The 19,070-nt window shown below is 44.3% G+C and overlaps 1 protein-coding gene across 6 annotated transcripts; it reads right to left on the bottom strand.

Annotated features, from left to right (window-relative positions):
- Positions 1-1,711: 1,711 nt before the first annotated feature.
- LOC115329657 lies at positions 1,712-17,332 on the bottom strand. Of its 6 annotated transcripts, none has more exons than XM_040214545.3 (22): positions 17,256-17,332; positions 12,617-12,805; positions 11,740-11,961; positions 11,582-11,653; positions 10,955-11,038; positions 10,597-10,713; positions 9,213-9,427; positions 8,021-8,180; positions 6,905-7,015; positions 5,961-6,015; positions 5,695-5,749; positions 5,430-5,484; positions 5,163-5,217; positions 4,898-4,952; positions 4,632-4,686; positions 4,366-4,420; positions 4,101-4,155; positions 3,836-3,890; positions 3,570-3,624; positions 3,304-3,358; positions 3,038-3,092; positions 1,712-1,804 (listed from the first exon to the last, which is right to left on the bottom strand). In XM_040214545.3, the coding sequence occupies exons 1-10, from the start codon at positions 17,269-17,271 to the stop codon at positions 5,969-5,971; spliced, it is 1,233 nt and encodes a 410-aa protein (XP_040070479.1). In that variant the 5' UTR covers positions 17,272-17,332; the 3' UTR covers positions 1,712-1,804; positions 3,038-3,092; positions 3,304-3,358; positions 3,570-3,624; positions 3,836-3,890; positions 4,101-4,155; positions 4,366-4,420; positions 4,632-4,686; positions 4,898-4,952; positions 5,163-5,217; positions 5,430-5,484; positions 5,695-5,749; positions 5,961-5,968. The 6 variants fall into 6 exon arrangements, with proteins under 6 accessions (XP_040070479.1, XP_040070480.1, XP_042142585.1 ...); XM_042286652.1 differs by lacking the exon at positions 4,101-4,155 and adding an exon at positions 6,222-6,289 and having other exon boundaries at positions 1,713-1,804; XM_040214546.3 differs by lacking the exon at positions 4,101-4,155.
- Positions 17,333-19,070: the final 1,738 nt, after the last annotated feature.

The following is a 19,070-nucleotide window of genomic DNA, read 5'->3' as shown; positions in this document are numbered from 1 at the left end:
ATAGTATTAATTCATATAAATTAATTTTTATTGTCTTTGTGTCACGTGACATTATTATTGTGGGCATGGCTGCCGTGGCCCTAGCGCGTGCGTCGCGTGCGGTAGTGTGCTCCGAATCGGCTGTCCCTTGCATTGTACATTGCACGCTCCTCCAGCCCGGGCGCTAGTCCTGTGAAAAAAACGTCTCGCAGCTGATCTCGTGCCCGTAGCCTTCGTTACACTGCCAGCGAGCGGAACATAGCACGACGCTCAATGCTTTCAGTAGTGTGCTCCGAATCGGCTGTCCCTTGCATTGTACATTGCACGCTCCTCCAGCCCGGGCGCTAGTCCTGTGAAAAAAACGTCTCGCAGCTGATCTCGTGCCCGTAGCCTTCGTTACACTGCCAGCGAGCGGAACATAGCACGACGCTCAATGCTTTCGGTAGTGTGCTCCGAATCGGCTGTCCCTTGCATTGTACATTGCGCGCTCCTCCAGCCCGGGCGCTAGTCCTGTGAAAAAAACGTCTCGCAGCTGATCTCGTGCCCGTAGCCTTCGTTACACTGCCAGCGAGCGGAACATAGCACGACGCTCAATGCTTTCGGTAGTGTGCTCTGAATCGGCTGTCCCTTGCATTGTACATTGCACGCTCCTCCAGCCCGGGCGCTAGTCCTGTGAAAAAAACGTCTCGCAGCTGATCTCGTGCCCGTAGCCTTCGTTACACTGCCAGCGAGCGGAACATAGCACGACGCTCAATGCTTTCGGTAGTGTGCTCCGAATCGGCTGTCCCTTGCATTGTACATTGCACGCTCCTCCAGCCCGGGCGCTAGTCCTGTGAAAAAAAAACGTCTCGCAGCTGATCTCCCCCGCAGGGGGCACCTGTGAAAGCAGGTGTTTGGAGAGTGGCGTCTCCACGGACCCCGAGCCATGCGGGTTCGCCCGCCCACGTATGGCTGTGCGTGGCTTTCCCGTGTCTGGGGAAAAGGGCATCCTGGTGGTTGAGCCAAGCCCGGGGTAGGTTTGGACCCTTCGGGGCCCCCCGGGCGAGGCAATACACCACTTCGGCCCCCGCTTCTCATAGACGGGAGTCCTGGTAAGGCCCGGCCAGGATGATTCAGTCTAGTTGCCACTTCTACTATCCCCTCCCTTCCATTCACCCTTGTCTTCTCCTTCTTTTCACTCTTCTCATTTCTCTTCTTTCCTTTTTCAACTCTTTTGGCGGCAAGGGCTAACCCTGGGTGGCGACAGACACCTTGTCTAGAACCACACTTGGTTATAGAAACTGGGCAGCACTAATAGAGTAACGTCTTCAGCCAAGCCATTCTTGTTATGGAGCGTTACCTATTCCCTTGTTGGGCTCGGTGGTGGGCGGTGCACCACAGTTTCCGAAAACCCTCCCCCTTCATATCCCAGACAACACAAGTACATTCGACGTACATCCCTGGGTGATCCTTTCAAGATATTTGGATATCCCTGGGAAATGCGAATATATGCAAAGATAATCCAGGGACATTCTCAGGATATCGAAATGGCCACTTTGAGTTTATCCCAGGGTGTTATGTGACAAATCTTTAAGGATGACTGCGGGACATTTTAAGGAGGTCCCAGCATATCCTAAGGAGCTGCATGACAGATCTTTATGGATGACTGGAGGACATTTTAAGGAGGTCCCAGCATATCCTATGGAGCCACGTGACAAATCTTTTCGGATGACTGTAGTACATTTTAAGGAAATACCAGGACAGTGCACCGATCTTTCCCAAGTTGCTTTATTAAAAGTATGACTAGTAACAACGTCTTAGGCGTAAAAATTCTTCAAAGATGTCGCTGAAAAAAAAAAACAACTCTTAATGACATTTCCTCACACTTGGTTTTATGTCAATATAACCACTTGAAAAAACATCTGCCGAAATTGCTGCTTAGATTTTCGTTGAAATGCAAACCATTTTACAGTTTTAGTACAATAATTGCAAATTCATGCCTTACACTAAGATGATAGCCACGTGCCTAAGACCTAGGGCAATGGTATTATTAGTGCGTGCAACTGCTCTGCGGAATCTGTATAAATTATTTAGCGCGTCTCTGGTTCTAAAAAAAATATACAGCGCCCGTCGTCTGTTTGGTATTCGTACCATAACTGGCGCGGATTACATGCAAGCTATGTGTTGTGAAATTCTTTTCCCTTTAGATTACGGACTCTTTTTTGCCCGCTAGTTTTAGGAAAATAATTTGCCTAATAACCATAGCCAAATAATTTGCCTAATAACCATAGCCTAATATTTTGCCTGCTATATTGTTTTTATGTGGTACGACCGACCCACTGATCGACATTTACAGGGTTCGACCAGAAATGTTTCGCGTTTACAACTGAACATTAGGAAAACAAGAAACAGCGCAAAAAACACACAGGATAAGTGGAAGAAGTAGACGGAACAAGCGTTGACTGACAACTAAAGTTCACTGAAAACACAAAACACACTAGCAAAAGCAACCACCATCCAAAATCCAAAAGCAAACACAAACAAAAAAACAAAGAGCTATAATTTTCAAGCTTTCATTGATGATGGTCTATCGTGCTTGCTTTTACTGCATGCTTTTTTGGTTGTTTGATTGCTTTTGTGTTTTTGATGGTGGTTTCTTTTGCTCGTGTGTTTTTTGTGTTTTCAATAAACTTTTAGTTGTCAGTCAGCACTTGTCCAGTCTACTTCTTCCACTTGTCTTGTGTTTTTGTGCAGTTCCTTGTTTTTGCCATGAAACAACTCGCCTGTATCGCCACCTTAATAAACATTAGGGTTTGGAGGTTGCAGAGGCATCATAAGTATCCCCTCTACTAGTATGAGTAGGATACTTCAGCTTTGCTTGTGAATACTATACTCAGTACAAAACAAATATACAAAATGTAAATTTTTGGCTTATTAAAAAGTTTGACGATGGAGCAACCATCTTCAATACTGTTATATACTTGGGAAATGTGTCTCCCTATTAACGTTTGCTGAGTTATAGTGACTGGGGCTCTCACGAGAGGAAAAAAGCGCCAGCAATGTCGAAAGCATGACTTACCTCTGGAGCTACCTGCTCCTGTATTGGGCTAATGGCAAAGAAGTAACACCAAAATCTGAAAAGAAAGTAAGCGAAGAAAGGACTTTTAAACAGAACATCACCGAACACTTAATCTCCATCAATCATTTCGTTTCCATAGACCTGCCAACTTATAGATAACCATTGAGACTGTTTGGCTCCAAATAAACATATTGCACAGTGACTAGCACTCTCGCGTGAGAAACAAAAAAAAAAAATTGGCAGTTTCTGTCAAAAGCATCCCTTACCTCTGGAGCTACCTGCTCCTGTATTGGGCTAATGGCGAAGAAGTAACACCAAAATCTGAAAAGAAAGTAAGCGAAGAAAGGACTTTTAAACAGAACATCACCGAACACTTAATCTCCATCAATCATTTCGTTTCCATAGACCTGCCAACTTATAGATAACCATTGAGACTGTTTGGCTCCAAATAAACATATTGCACAGTGACTAGCACTCTCGCGTGAGAAACAAAAAAAAAAAATTGGCAGTTTCTGTCAAAAGCATCCCTTACCTCTGGAGCTACCTGCTCCTGTATTGGGCTAATGGCGAAGAAGTAACACCAAAATCTGAAAAGAAAGTAAGCGAAGAAAGGACTTTTAAACAGAACATCACCGAACACTTAATCTCCATCAATCATTTCGTTTCCATAGACCTGCCAACTTATAGATAACCATTGAGACTGTTTGGCTCCAAATAAACATATTGCACAGTGACTAGCACTCTCGCGTGAGAAACAAAAAAAAAAAATTGGCAGTTTCTGTCAAAAGCATCCCTTACCTCTGGAGCTACCTGCTCCTGTATTGGGCTAATGGCGAAGAAGTAACACCAAAATCTGAAAAGAAAGTAAGCGAAGAAAGGACTTTTAAACAGAACATCACCGAACACTTAATCTCCATCAATCATTTCGTTTCCATAGACCTGCCAACTTATAGATAACCATTGAGACTGTTTGGCTCCAAATAAACATATTGCACAGTGACTAGCACTCTCGCGTGAGAAACAAAAAAAAAAATTGGCAGTTTCTGTCAAAAGCATCCCTTACCTCTGGAGCTACCTGCTCCTGTATTGGGCTAATGACAAAGAAGTAACACCAAAATCTGAAAAGAAAGTAAGCGAAGAAAGGACTTTTAAACAGAACATCACCGAACACTTAATCTCCATCAATCATTTCGTTTCCATAGACCTGCCAACTTATAGATAACCATTGAGACTGTTTGGCTCCAAATAAACATATTGCACAGTGACTAGCACTCTCGCGTGAGAAACAAAAAAAAAAATTGGCAGTTTCTGTCAAAAGCATCCCTTACCTCTGGAGCTACCTGCTCCTGTATTGGGCTAATGGCGAAGAAGTAACACCAAAATCTGAAAAGAAAGTAAGCGAAGAAAGGACTTTTAAACAGAACATCACCGAACACTTAATCTCCATCAATCATTTCGTTTCCATAGACCTGCCAACTTATAGATAACCATTGAGACTGTTTGGCTCCAAATAAACATATTGCACAGTGACTAGCACTCTCGCGTGAGAAACAAAAAAAAAAAATTGGCAGTTTCTGTCAAAAGCATCCCTTACCTCTGGAGCTACCTGCTCCTGTATTGGGCTAATGGCGAAGAAGTAACACCAAAATCTGAAAAGAAAGTAAGCGAAGAAAGGACTTTTAAACAGAACATCACCGAACACTTAATCTCCATCAATCATTTCGTTTCCATAGACCTGCCAACTTATAGATAACCATTGAGACTGTTTGGCTCCAAATAAACATATTGCACAGTGACTAGCACTCTCGCGTGAGAAACAAAAAAAAAAAATTGGCAGTTTCTGTCAAAAGCATCCCTTACCTCTGGAGCTACCTGCTCCTGTATTGGGCTAATGGCGAAGAAGTAACACCAAAATCTGAAAAGAAAGTAAGCGAAGAAAGGACTTTTAAACAGAACATCACCGAACACTTAATCTCCATCAATCATTTCGTTTCCATAGACCTGCCAACTTATAGATAACCATTGAGACTGTTTGGCTCCAAATAAACATATTGCACAGTGACTAGCACTCTCGCGTGAGAAACAAAAAAAAAAATTGGCAGTTTCTGTCAAAAGCATCCCTTACCTCTGGAGCTACCTGCTCCTGTATTGGGCTAATGGCGAAGAAGTAACACCAAAATCTGAAAAGAAAGTAAGCGAAGAAAGGACTTTTAAACAGAACATCACCGAACACTTAATCTCCATCAATCATTTCGTTTCCATAGACCTGCCAACTTATAGATAACCATTGAGACTGTTTGGCTCCAAATAAACATATTGCACAGTGACTAGCACTCTCGCGTGAGAAACAAAAAAAAAAAAATTGGCAGTTTCTGTCAAAAGCATCCCTTACCTCTGGAGCTACCTGCTCCTGTATTGGGCTAATGGCGAAGAAGTAACACCAAAATCTGAAAAGAAAGTAAGCGAAGAAAGGACTTTTAAACAGAACATCACCGAACACTTAATCTCCATCAATCATTTCGTTTCCATAGACCTGCCAACTTATAGATAACCATTGAGACTGTTTGGCTCCAAATAAACATATTGCACAGTGACTAGCACTCTCGCGTGAGAAACAAAAAAAAAAATTGGCAGTTTCTGTCAAAAGCATCCCTTACCTCTGGAGCTACCTGCTCCTGTATTGGGCTAATGGCAAAGAAGTAACACCAAAATCTGAAAAGAAAGTAAGCGAAGAAAGGACTTTTAAACAGAACATCACCGAACACTTAATCTCCATCAATCATTTCGTTTCCATAGACCTGCCAACTTATAGATAACCATTGAGACTGTTTGGCTCCAAATAAACATATTGCACAGTGACTAGCACTCTCGCGTGAGAAACAAAAAAAAAAAATTGGCAGTTTCTGTCAAAAGCATCCCTTACCTCTGGAGCTACCTGCTCCTGTATTGGGCTAATGGCGAAGAAGTAACACCAAAATCTGAAAAGAAAGTAAGCGAAGAAAGGACTTTTAAACAGAACATCACCGAACACTTAATCTCCATCAATCATTTCGTTTCCATAGACCTGCCAACTTATAGATAACCATTGAGACTGTTTGGCTCCAAATAAACATATTGCACAGTGACTAGAACTCTCGCGTGAGAAACAAAAATATTGGCAGTTTCTGTCAAAAGCATCCCTTACCTCTGGAGCTACCTGCTTGCGGAAGACATGCTAGGCAGTCGGGCTTGGTGGCACAGACATACCAACTTCTTTAAAGTAAGGAAGGACAAAGGAACCTTTAGTGGGCTATCCCTGTACCCTTTGTTCCCAGAAACATTTGGAACTAACCTGTCAAGTAACTGATTAATATGAGGTTCAAAAGTTGTCTTTGTTGCAGTTGGAAAACGAGTGACTTAAAAACAAAACAATGATTTCCAGAAACAAATTTTTGAAACATTTTCACGTAATGCTGGGCTGCAATTTTTAATCAGTACTGCATATCAGTATTCCAGTAAACTTTGAGGATTCATTCATTAACAATAGCGATATAGTGTCTTTATGCTTGAGAGACTTATTTTTCAAACATGTTCCAGTATACAGCTAACACTTAAAGAACAAATAGAATGATTTGAAACTCTTGCAGATCTACTTTCTTGTTGTTTCCATTACAAAACATTAAAAGCATTGATTCTGATAATTCTGCAAATAGTATTTTACATTAATCTAACTTGTAATTAACTGGATAAAACCAAAGACTATCCGTCATAAAAAATATGTTTGAAAGATGAGTTTACAGATTAATATCACAGCTGTATTAAATGCTTGTCACATTTAATATGTTGATTGAATAATTATTAATATCAAAAAAATATATTTTAACATACTTTTGGCTGCTTTGTCCAGTCTCTCCTTTGAATGGGCCAACCATGACTTAACTGTTTGTTCGACATCATAATCCGTGGCACCAGAAAGCTTACCCTGCGCTTTAACAGTTTCTGAAACAATACGAAAGCATGAAGTCAACAGCCGTCGGGACCTCCGAACCACAGAGCCACCACCATATATGCCCCTGAAGGAAGTGAGTAGCGCAAACTTGAGTTCGACATCTCAGCGACTGCCACGTTAGACAGAACTCCGTTTGGGAATGCATGGGGAATCGGGAAAAAAAAACCTCTTTCCCTTGTTACTACTAAATGTGCAGTGTTAAGACTAATATTAACATAATGTGGATGTTTTATAAACACAGTCTTATTAAACTTAAATCTTGGTGCAAATACAGTTGCCGCATTTTTAGTTAAAAACGACCCAGGTCGAGTAGACAATTTCAAGTAGACATTTCACACACGTGACCAGTAGACAATTTCACACACGTGACCAGCTTCGACCAACGAAGAGCGCTTGCCTTGCTCATTTCTCTCGAACTGATGGATGTCTGCAAATTTTGTTGGAGAAGGCAAGGAACAGGGTCGATCCGTCAGCGAAGCCCTTGATTAAAGGAATGCGCAACCCTGCTACCTTCAGTAGCATATGCAGTGCTCTATCCCATCTAGCCTCTCCCTCACAGTGTCGGGAAACCAAACGGGGAGCTTGAGAAGTAAATTTGTTGGCTCCTCTCAGCACCGATTTTGCTGCAGCCATTCTCACCCTAGAGAACATGCTGTGTCATGCTGTCAGATGAACTAACCAAACACCACTAAGCATGACGACTTCCATCATCAAGCGGGTATCATTCATGCCGCCCAATAAAATGCTCTTCCATCCCCGGAGAAGTGCCAATGTCACCACGCTAGTGCAGGAAAGGGCGACGTTTTCGTAAAGCGGTACACATTCCCCACAGTTGGTGGGGACTTGTCCCTTGTGTGAATCCTGCTTAAAAGCACAACAGTAACACTTCCGTAACAAAGCATTCACATTTGCAGGTAAATTGGCATTCATATTGTGCACGCTTACTGTTAATATACATACTAACACAATGGAAAAGATGGTTTTGAAAGGCCTACCTTTAATGATTTCCCAGCAGGCGAGTTCGTTAAACTTGCGCTTGCCTTTACCCCCCTTGAAGCTGTACTGAACAGCGATGTCGTCGGAAAGCAGTCCAACGAGAATTCTCCTTGTCATGTCAGGTCCAGAAGAACCCCCGTACTTGCCCCAGGAGACCATCTGACATTGAACAACCATGTAATTTCAGCATGAAAAACTACGGAATTCCACCCCATATTAGTATTCAGCTATAAGTTTAAAATTGTCTAAAATAGGAGTTCTATGGTTGTTTTACTTCCCATAAAAGTTCAGTTTCTGACTTTATTTGAATTGTAAGCCCAAGGTATTCTAGTTCACCACTGCTTTTTCCGCTACACTGCAATGCATTCACATTACAAATAGTAGTCGATCCATCTGCTTCAATGTTAGCTGCTAGGCAAAAGATGAAGCGATTGCACAATCTACTAGCGGAATGAATGGACACAAGGTCTCTTCCAAGTAGCAAACATGGGAGACTAACGCCCTTCCGTCTTGACTACACATCCGGCATAACCACCCCAATATCTTTCAAAAATAATTTTCTTGCTTAAAGGCCGACGACCAGTTCGCGCTTTCCACTTCTGCCCCGCTTGCTCCTCTCCACCCTTCTACCCTGCCCACTGCTGCCGGTTTCTTTTTCCCCATGGTGAGGAGGATCTTCTGCCTTGCAGAACCTCGAGTCTGGTCGTCGGCTGTTAACGTACATTATTTCAGCATAATCTTACAAAATGAAAGCTATGAATCAATAGAGCTGGACCCTAAAATAAATACAATCAATACAGTGAGCAAGATTGTCCGCTAGTTGGCCATGTATCCACTACTCATGGTGCATTCTGAAAGCGCACTTCTTGAGCATTCTTGGCATTTCCCATTGAGCATGCCTTCTTTTCTTTATATTCTCATCTTTTACGAGCTCGTGCTAACATTCTCATGCACAAGGTGCATTTTTGTTCACTTGTATGCCACGTGCAGTATACTCAAAGCCACTAAAACCATAATTGGCCTATTGATTAAAACTGCTCTAACCCGTTTAACGCTCCTACTGTGCAGATATGTTTTTAGTGCTTACAAATATGTTAAAATGAAGGTTAGTGCAAGTGGCTATTCACTTTATATAGGGTAAATTGTCAATAGCAGTCGAAGAGCAGACTTAAGTTATATAAGTAGACTCACCAGCCGTTTTTTTTTCTCTTCGGAGCTTGCCACAGAAGCATCAAAGTCTAAAAACGTTGCGAGTTCATTGAAGGGCCCAAAGGATTCGCCTGAGACAAGAATGTTCTCGTCGTTGCTGTTCGAGACCAGGGTGGTTAGCAACTCTAACTTCAGTGCATGTTCATTCAGCTTGAATTGGATGATGTGCAGTAGGCGCAAGATCTCCTTGAAAAAATCTGTAACAATGAGGGGTTTAAATTTTTTGAAAGTCAGTGAAGAGCTGGAAAAGCTTAAGAGGGGACATGGGCCTAAGTTTCAAAATTTTTTTGAAAAAATTCCTTTTTAAATTTCGAGGTTTTTGGTTTTAGAAACTAATTATACACCCGTACACTAAATTTCATAACTATGTGCCAAATAGTTCCGTTGATATAAAATATTTTCAACAGATTGTGAGGCAGTGACAAAGTAAAAGAGTTCAATGTTTGAATGCAGTTTTCTCAGTTCCACTTTTTGCTGCAAATTTGGTACGAAGGAATCTTTTGTTCGAAGGTAAAAGTATTCTGATACCACAATCAAGATGTTTCTGAACTGCAGCCGCTTGAGGCGGCCATGAGAAACACGCGGCATGACGTCAATGGGGAATCTTGTAGAAAGATAGAAAGTTGTGCGAATACCTGCTCGATAAAAGGTAACTTTTCTATAAATCTTGTTGTTCCAACATAAATATAAATGCGCCAAAACCCTCGTATCATCGACAAAACTTTTATTATATGGAGCTTTAGTGGCGCCATCTATCCAAGGTCCACAAAACCGTCGGCTCTACCTGGTACCGCGAACAGCCGCCAGAAGCCGGAGGGGGAGGGGGACATGGCGGGATGGGTAGTGATGAAACTTTCCTCCTCTCACCATATTGTTCGCTCTGCGCGCGTCAGCACGTGGTCACGAGCAAGCGGATGAGTTCTCGCCGCTCACTGATGGCTCTAAAGAGAGCTTCACCGGAACCCCGCGCCTTCCCATTGACGTCACAGTGCACTTGACTCGGAAGATAGTGAATGAGTTGAGAGGCGCCGAAAACCTCAATCTTTGTCCATTTTTAAAATTAAAACTAGGGCATGCAGGCGAATGCGTTTTTTTTGTTCTTTACTTCAGAAATGCCGAGACACCAACTTCCACATTAGTTAAGCAAAGCACTGAAACTGTTGCACAGCTCCTTTAATAAAGCAGGACATGGCCGGGTAGACAATACCTGTAAAACCTTGACTGAGCAGAAAGATATTATATAGCAGGGCATGGCTGGGATAGACTAATTAATAATCTTTAACTTTTATGGTGCTATGGCCTAGATGACTGCAAATCCTCAGAACACAAAGGAGCTACAGCAACAGCAAGTTCTCATTTTGCTTACTTGGAGTGACATGATCGGAACGAGTTGCCTGAGGCTCATTTTGGAGTGGCACCAACCCTGTTGCAGCACTAAAATGGGGGGTTCCTGCCCTGAAATCACTTCCTGCTGTGGAACAGCCTGCAAAGAAAACAAACAAAATGACCATAGTTTTAGTTAGCTCTATTTAAATTCTATCTGTAGTTTCTTTTGTTGCAGCTGTCTGTTTGCCTCGGCAGTTACTAAACCTGTGTTCCATCACATCCCCAATTCCTATCTGGCCACACTATTGGTTGCTGTATCAGAATACAGTAGAAACGCATATTTCTACGAAATATGAAGGCCAACAGCGGAAGGGTTATAAGGCCAGTCCAATACATACTTGGCATGGCGCTGTCACTTGCTTGAGGATCTCTGCACTGAAGAGCTGACTCTGATCTGGCAGTCTTGTGTCTCCTGAACTGATCTACATGCCAAACAAAGAAAAAGAAACTTTTTACCTTTCTAAAGCAAATCATGACGTCTTGAATCTCAGCATTCATGCCATGATACAATGAAGTTGATAAGATTGGAAAAATGCAGAAGCAACATTGCCAACCTCCTTTTCAACAGAGGCCACAAAATGCCATTTATTATAGTGTGATGCATTTTAAATATACTCCCGTGATGCATTCACACTGAAAATATTTTAACTAATATTTAATGTCATGCTATAAAGAAAAAAGCACACGTCACATGAAGCGTTCTATACCTTTCCCAAGGGAATGACTAACCTCCTTGACACTATAGGCCGACTCAAATTAAGACAGACCTCTGGAGTATGTTAGATGCATTGTCAGCAACAATCTTTATGCATAAAGGTAGCTAAAGAATTTAAAGATGGGTGTTTCTGTTTCGAGTTGGGTTAACAAAATAACAATATATTGTGCTGCATTAATCATAGGATATACAACGTGCAACTCCATTTAACTAGGGCAATTTTTTGGATTAAATAAAAAGCAATAATGACCTAGACGGGCCTTTCTGACCTGGTTGTGGCTCCTGTCTTGAGTACCACATAGAGTTGATCGGTTTAGTAGCTCTACAAGAAAAAAAAAATCAGTGATTAAAAAAGACTATTAACTGTTACACTTGGTTAATTTTCGGTTGCTTACAAAATTATGTCACCTGTGTTACGATCAGGACGTTGCTTTGGATGCAACGGCGAGGCAGATGCTGGTGGCGATGGCAGTGGTAAGGATACAGCAAACTGGTAGCTGTCATCAGAGTCTGAGTCCGTGCTATAGCGCCTGGCTCGCCTACGCCGCCTCTTCGGCTGTTCAATCTCACTGTAGAGGTCTGACAACTCCTCAGCCTCAGGAAGCCTCTTCCGTGCATGGTCATATGATGCTGAAGAATATTGAATGGCAGTTAGATGTCGCTCCATAAAGGCCGTAAGTATATGCAATGGTTATACATCATGTTCAAATTTGGCATTATATATCTTGTACCAAGAAAAGCCCCCAATTGAAAGTGCCTACAGCAAACATGTTGACGCGAGCGCAGCTGAGTCAGCATGAACCCGTCTTCCACGCCCGTGGCTCGAATCCTGAAACCTGCTATCGTTTTACCTCTTCCCATTGCTGTAATGTTCTAGTAAAATCGAAAATCTTACCATTTCTTGGGGATCAGAATGTTTGAGGACCGAACTTTCTAGACCGAATCTGCCAGGAGGCAGTGCGGTTACAAAAGGGACTTCACGTGGCTGCGTAGTGCCACCACCGTCAAAGGATGTATGGGTTAATTGTTTTGTTTTTATTTTGTAGGCACAAGTCTGCCTTATTAAAACTCTGTTTTAAGTATTATAAAAAAAACAGTTTATTGCTTCATTCGTGAAAGCATGTGCACGGGTGCGGCAAAAAAAACCCATAAGAAACATATTCATCCAGTTGGCATCTGTGCTAATACAGACTTGATTCAAGATAAAATAAATTGTTAGCCTCACAGTGACTGATAACACTAAGTGGAAATGGAATAATCTATGAATCTATGAGTAAATACTCACCAAACCATCCAATGGGAATGCATCGAAGTCGCCGCCACTCGGACGTCGGCTGCTCACCGTTTTTGACCAAGGATTGAATCTTTCCAGTGTCCTTTGGCCAATAGCAGATGTCCCCGTCTAACCAGCTCTCATGTATGAGTGCCACACCATTCTCTTCATCGGGAAACTTTGCGATAATAAATGGTTTCTCTGAGAAAGATGAAATGTTGCATTTTAAGACATCTACCAGTGCGCAACTCTAACCAATCGGACACGTCAGCAGCGACATCGTCGCTCCTGTGGCCTTTGGGAAAAGGTAACAGCAAAGCCAAACATAGCATCCCAGAACTCGTCTAACATAGCTCAATTGAGATGCAACAGTGGGTAGACTGCAAACTTGTCACCCAGAGGCAGTCGAACACATTTGAGCGCCACATCTTGTAGGGGCCATGATGACACTGTGTGTGGGCAAGAAACTAGAGAAATATTAAGAAGCGACGACCGGCATGGATATGTGTACAGATCCTCTACTACAGAGTACCTCCTTCCAACAAGCACTGGCTTCTTGGACAAGCATGAAAATGCAATGCTGTGAACCTCTATGATGCCACCATCCAGAAGTGTACATGTGTTGTCTCGTTTGTTTGTTGCAATACAGAACCTTCCTGGAATGTCGACTTTTCTGTACTGAGGGCTCCGACAGTGTGATGGCAGTGGAAAGTCTTCATGCTTCCCGGAAAATTTTATTGATTCGCTTGGTCGGATCTTGTCCTTGAAAGCAACGGCATTTTTTTTTTCTGCTAGCCTGTTGCAGAGTTGTTCTAGTGGCTTTTCTGGTTTCCTCAAACTCTTTTTGAAGTTTTGCATGTAGTTTTCAAATGCAAAGGCACTCCACCTGTCCAAATGACCGTGTGCCCTGACATCATTTGCCAAGTGCAAGAGCCCATGAACATTGTATGAAATAAATTCGGTTCCAAACAGTGACTTGCAGGTCTCCACAAAGTAACGCAGAAGCTTTTCAGCATAATCAACAAGCTCCTTTGAAAGCCTTGGTGAAGCCAGGATTGTTATGGCACAATGGAGAATCATAAAGTTTGCCTGAAGGTCTGATCGAACTGTGGATGGAAAGATCACAGGACCAGTGTACAGCAGAAGAAGTCTGAATTCCGTTGCTTTCCACATCTCCATATCCCAAAAACTTCGAGGCCGACGACTAAAATCTGATGGAACAAAATGCCGCAGTGCTTCGCTTTTGGTGGAGAGCTCATCCTTTACATTTGACCCCATCCGACAGGCTTTTGGTCCTTTAAACCAGACCCTCATCAGCTTATGCACGACACCAATGCACACCAAATGCATGTAGTCAAGCGGGACTTGTGCTACCATGTCAATTGGTAGTTTCTCAAGTATGCTCACACCAGTGTGATGACCCTCATCAACATGGCTCCTGAAACTGTCATTTGTTCTTAAAGGGGCGTCTAACTCGGGGAAGCACATCCTACCAAGCGAGACTCCCTCAGTAGTGCACCTACTGCAACTTGAGTAGCCCGAGTGACCTTTGATATGTAGGATGTAGGCTCTAGCTGGAGCATCACACACTAATGCTGTAAGCTTCACTTGGACGGTCACATCCCTAATGGTCACGCCGGAGTCAAGTGCCGCGTTTAAGTCATCTACGAGTGGTTGTAGGAATTCATTTGCTTTCAGAGCCTTTGAATGCCCATAGAACACACCAACTGGAAATGGTATGCCTGGTCCACAGTTAACCACCTGGCAAAGAATTGGCCAAAACTGTTCTTTTGTACTTTTCCTCAAGGGAAGTCCATCAATGTTGATGTGCAAATTCAGAACTCCGGGAAAGTGTTGGACATTCTCAAGGCTTTGCTGAAGTTGAGTAGCGAGACCAAAATGACAGTACTGGCCGCCACCTATGTTCACAATGCCCATACACATTCTAGGTGTTTGAAGAAGGGTTCTAGAGCACCCTGGCAGCTCTGCAAAGCAAGGGTGTGTGCGCTGAACCTTCAAAAGATCTGTCAAGCACTCATGAGTTACATTGTGTCTTATAGCCCATGTCTGGAGCATTGTTTTGAAGCTCTCAACACTATTCTTCTGTGTAGCACTCACTGATACAGATGTGCTTGGCACCAGTTCCTCAGTGATGTGGTTTATGTCAGCAGAAAACTGCTGTTCCCTAGAGTCAAAGGATATGCAAGAATCATCCGAGATGGACCCCAGTTGGTCTTGTGAAGAGGGATCGCCTGTTTCACTCGATTCCTGCTCAGAGCACGTCTCCGACTCGGAGGAGAGTGCAGCATTCAGATAACCTCTCTGAGGGTTTGACAAGACACGGTTTGACAGGACAGGGTTTGTTTGCAGGGAGAGCTCATTGTCAAAAGTTGACGCTGTAACTAAGTTGACACTATCTCTGACTGCATTAGAAATATGACGCCGTAGGGTACGTTTTGATTTTGGCATTGTCTGTAAATGAAACAAAAATACATCCTTAATGGCTGGATATTCACACACGACATGAGACACCTCAATAACATGAAATGTATACATGCAGCAGCTTCGTTCTAAATCTAGAAATAAAGCCTATGATTACTGCAGCTGCACTGCTGCAATGGGCAAAGATTATCTGGTTTTCAAACCTTTTGGCTAAGGACGTACCTGAAAGTCACGGATGATACAATGATTTATATAAGGCCTTCAACAGCCTTTGGAGACGGTCGTAAAAGCGCAGCTACATATTTCGATAATGTTCTGTCGTGGAATCTGGTATGTATGTACAGTCGGGAGCAAAAGTTTGCGGGGCACGGGAGCGCGTGCCGAAATGCATCGCCGCGCCGTCCGACGGCGCGCCGTCGCACCAAGAAGCAGCGCTTTGCGCATGCGCGCCTTTCGTGCTCGCTATCATGCCTCTTTCGCTCGTTTTTTTCTGACGCACTCCTGATAACACGAGTCGGCGCCAGGGGCGCGAGCCAGCGCTTACTGGCTGTCATGCTGCACGTCTGCTTCAGCCTCCTCAGCCGCCGCGCTTTGTGACGGAGCTCCCGTGGGGGGATGGGACCAGGCGCTTCGTCACAAAGCGCGGCAGCCGAGGCAGCTGAAGAGGATACGAGGCATGACAGCCAGCGAAACGGCAACTTGCGCCCCTGGTGCTGACTCCGGTTATCAGGAGTGAGTCGGACAGAAATGAGCGAAAGAGACATGACTGCCAGCACGAAGGGCGCGCATGCGCAAAACGCGACTTCTTAATTCGGTGGGGCGCCGTTGCACGGCGCGGCGATGCATTTCGGCACGCGCTCCCGTGCCCCGCAAACTTTTGCTCCCGACTGTACATATATACTTATGAAATAGTTATGTTTTCTCCTGTTTTGGAGGCGTTCCTAAACTTTTTCCATTCTGTATTGGAGGCGTTCTTAAACTGTTTAGACCGCGACACAGCACGAAAAAGCGATCATCAACTTCTTCCCATATTAATATCATCAAACATGCTCATAGGGGTAAAATACAAGGGCTGTGTCTACAGTGCCGTCCGACGGCACTCCAATCGCGCCTACATTGCAAGTGCCATCCGAAAAAGTAGGATGGTGCGTATATCACTGAAAAGCTCGTCTACAGCCCCCCCTACTCTTCCTCTCTCCTCCTCCTCCCTCCTCCCCTCCCTCCCTCCCTCCCCCTCCTCCTCCCCCCCCCCCCCCCCCCCCCGGCCGGCTTGCGTTCACGCCGCTTCGCGGCGACAGTATGCGGCAGCTAATTACAAAACTATTGACCCATTTGGTTTGCCGGCTGACCAAGTTCCGCTGTACCCGATGCACCTCCGGAAATAAAGCCCCATACCGTTTCGTTCAGCGAAGTTTCGACGACAACGTTCGCTTTTCCTGTGTTAATCGTAAATAAATGTAAATATCGCCAAATGCGTCGGCAAAATAAAATTTTCGAGAAAACAAAAACAAAAAAGTAGGCCCGCACTGGGGAACGAACCCGGGACCACTTGCTTATGAGACAGAGATCCTACCACTTGTTTTATACGAGACTTTCGGACGGCACTTGAACGCGCGAGTGGAGTACCGTCGGACAGCACTTGAACGCTCTGCAAGAGTGCCGTCGGACGATATTCTAGACCACGACCAGTCGTGCTCTAGACACTACGAAAAAAAAAATGCGCGTGACCAACGCGCTGGCTGTCGCACACACAGCGAGCCACAGCCCAAGCACGCCTTCGGCGTCTTTTTTTTTTTTTTTTTTTACATTACCAAGATAGGATATCGAGAAGCACGAACTTTTTCCTGATAATTTGTAGCCCCAAACACACATTTTCCACGACACTAAGAGTTTTGATGACACCAAATGAATTCTAGAAGACTGAAAAACAGTGCATAGAGTCAACACTCAATCCGGCCTTTTGCCCAAATTGCAATCCTCACAATCCTTATTATGTCTCTGTTCGTCAACTAACTCAAAGACTGAAGCCCAGAGGTCGATTTTAAGTGCCCGTTTGGACCGAAATGCCTTTATAAATTGTCCGAATTACCAAACAGTGCGAGGCTATGAGGTACCGACCGTTTACTCGCTACAGCACATCAAGAAATGCAAAATCCAAATTCATGCAAGACATTTAAAACAGTGAGCATAGAACGTATACGATCCATACCGTGGGTGTCGTTCATTATTTAGAGTTGCAAATTCTTCCAACGACGAGTGAACAAGCTATGACGACGAGCACAGTGACGACGAACAAACAGCGCGCGCGCGAGTTCTCAATAAAGATGGCGACCGGCAAAACGCTAGCGTTCATACACCGGCACTAGTTGCGTATTTCAAAGTAAAATTCTTAAACACTATTCCAGCTAAAGGTCTACAAAATAAATTGATTAAGATGTTTATTATTGCTGAAATTGTATTTATTTAACGTGTTTTGTGCGTCTAAACAAATACGAAAATAAAGTATGTTTTTCATATCCTCGTTTGATCTCCCTAGAATATCTGGTGGGTACGTGAGACGATGCACCGATAGGAATCTCCTAGGGACATACTGGGGATGTCATATCCCGAGCAGTAGGTTGGGAGCTTGTAGGGATATCCTGGGGATATTGTGTGTTGTCTGGGATGGGTTCCAAACTTAAACCTTTTGATCGGCCCCCCAAAAAGGGGCCGCACCGAAGCACTGAACATGATGAAAGAATCTTTCGTACTGCAGAAATTCCCGAAATTCCTTGTAATGCACTCGGAAGGTGACAAGCCACTTGGCAAACTTTCTCCCTTTCTGGTCTCCAAAGTTCTTGAAGGTGTTATTGGCTCCAATTACAGTGCAAAAAAGATGGCTTCTGATGATCTCCTTGTCGAGGTCAACACAAAGCAGCAGAGTGATGCCCTTCTCAAACTCAACCTTGTCTCCGACTACAAGGTAAGCGTCAGTCCTCACCGCAAACTGAACAGTGTTCAAGGAGTCATTTCTGAGGATGACTTGCTTGACTCACCTGAGCCAGAGATAATTGAGGGCCTCTCTAGTCAAGGAGTTACAGATGCACGACGAATCACTATCCGCCGTGATGGTGTGGAACGGAAGACAAAACACATCATTTTGACTTTCGATTCAACCACTCTGCCACAGACTGTAAAAGCAGGTTACCTTCAGTGCCGTGTCCGACCTTATGTGCCGAACCCTCAACGGTGCTTTAAGTGCCAGAGGTTCGGCCATGGGTCACGGAACTGTCGGGGAAGGGACACCTGTGCAAAGTGCTCCAGCAAGGAGCACGTCACAGATGCGTGCAATAATGAGCCCCATTGCGCAAACTGTGGTGGCAACCACCCGGCATACTCCCGCTCTTGCCCTGTGTGGAAAGACGAGAAAGAAGTTGTTACATTAAAAGTCACTGAAAACATCACGTATACTGAGGCAAAGAAGCGTTTTGCCTTTGTTTCAAAAGGCACTTATGCCGAGGCCGTGCGGAGGGGACCAGCTCGGCCAATGGTTTCGATGGGAACGCAGACGTCTCCGGACGACCTGCATCTCCCATCACGGTCCCCCTCGAAACCCCCGGGAGCGGCGCCGGTGGCACCGCCTCCGAACCGCAAGGTGAATGCTGCCTTGCCAGCATCCACCCCAGAACAGGAGATGACGTCTCCTGCTCAACCAGCTGCTTCGACCTCTCGGGGTCGGGGCCTACCTCCCCACACCTCTGCTCCCCAGAGGAAGCCTGGGGAAGTGCCAAAGCAGTCGACCTCCAAGGGCCAGCTGCCAGCAACTGCAGACGAGCCCATGGATGAGGGTGGGTCGAGATCTGATGAGGAGGCTCTCCTCTCAAGATCAGAGTCCACCCCCTCTGCCTCCGGTGACTCTAATCGGAGGCAGAATAACCCCCCCCAAAAAACAAAGTGCACCGCGTGTAAAAATAGATTTTAAACCGTAAGGAATATAGCTTTTTAGTAGAATTTGTATGTTATACTTATTTTGTTTTAAATGGTT

Source organism: Ixodes scapularis, unplaced genomic scaffold (genome assembly GCF_016920785.2).
Source record: "Ixodes scapularis isolate PalLabHiFi unplaced genomic scaffold, ASM1692078v2 PGA_scaffold8__174_contigs__length_109621045, whole genome shotgun sequence".
NCBI lineage: Eukaryota > Metazoa > Arthropoda > Arachnida > Ixodida > Ixodidae > Ixodes > Ixodes scapularis.
Note: the sequence above shows the minus strand (reverse complement) of the source record. Positions and strands in the feature narration are given on the sequence as shown.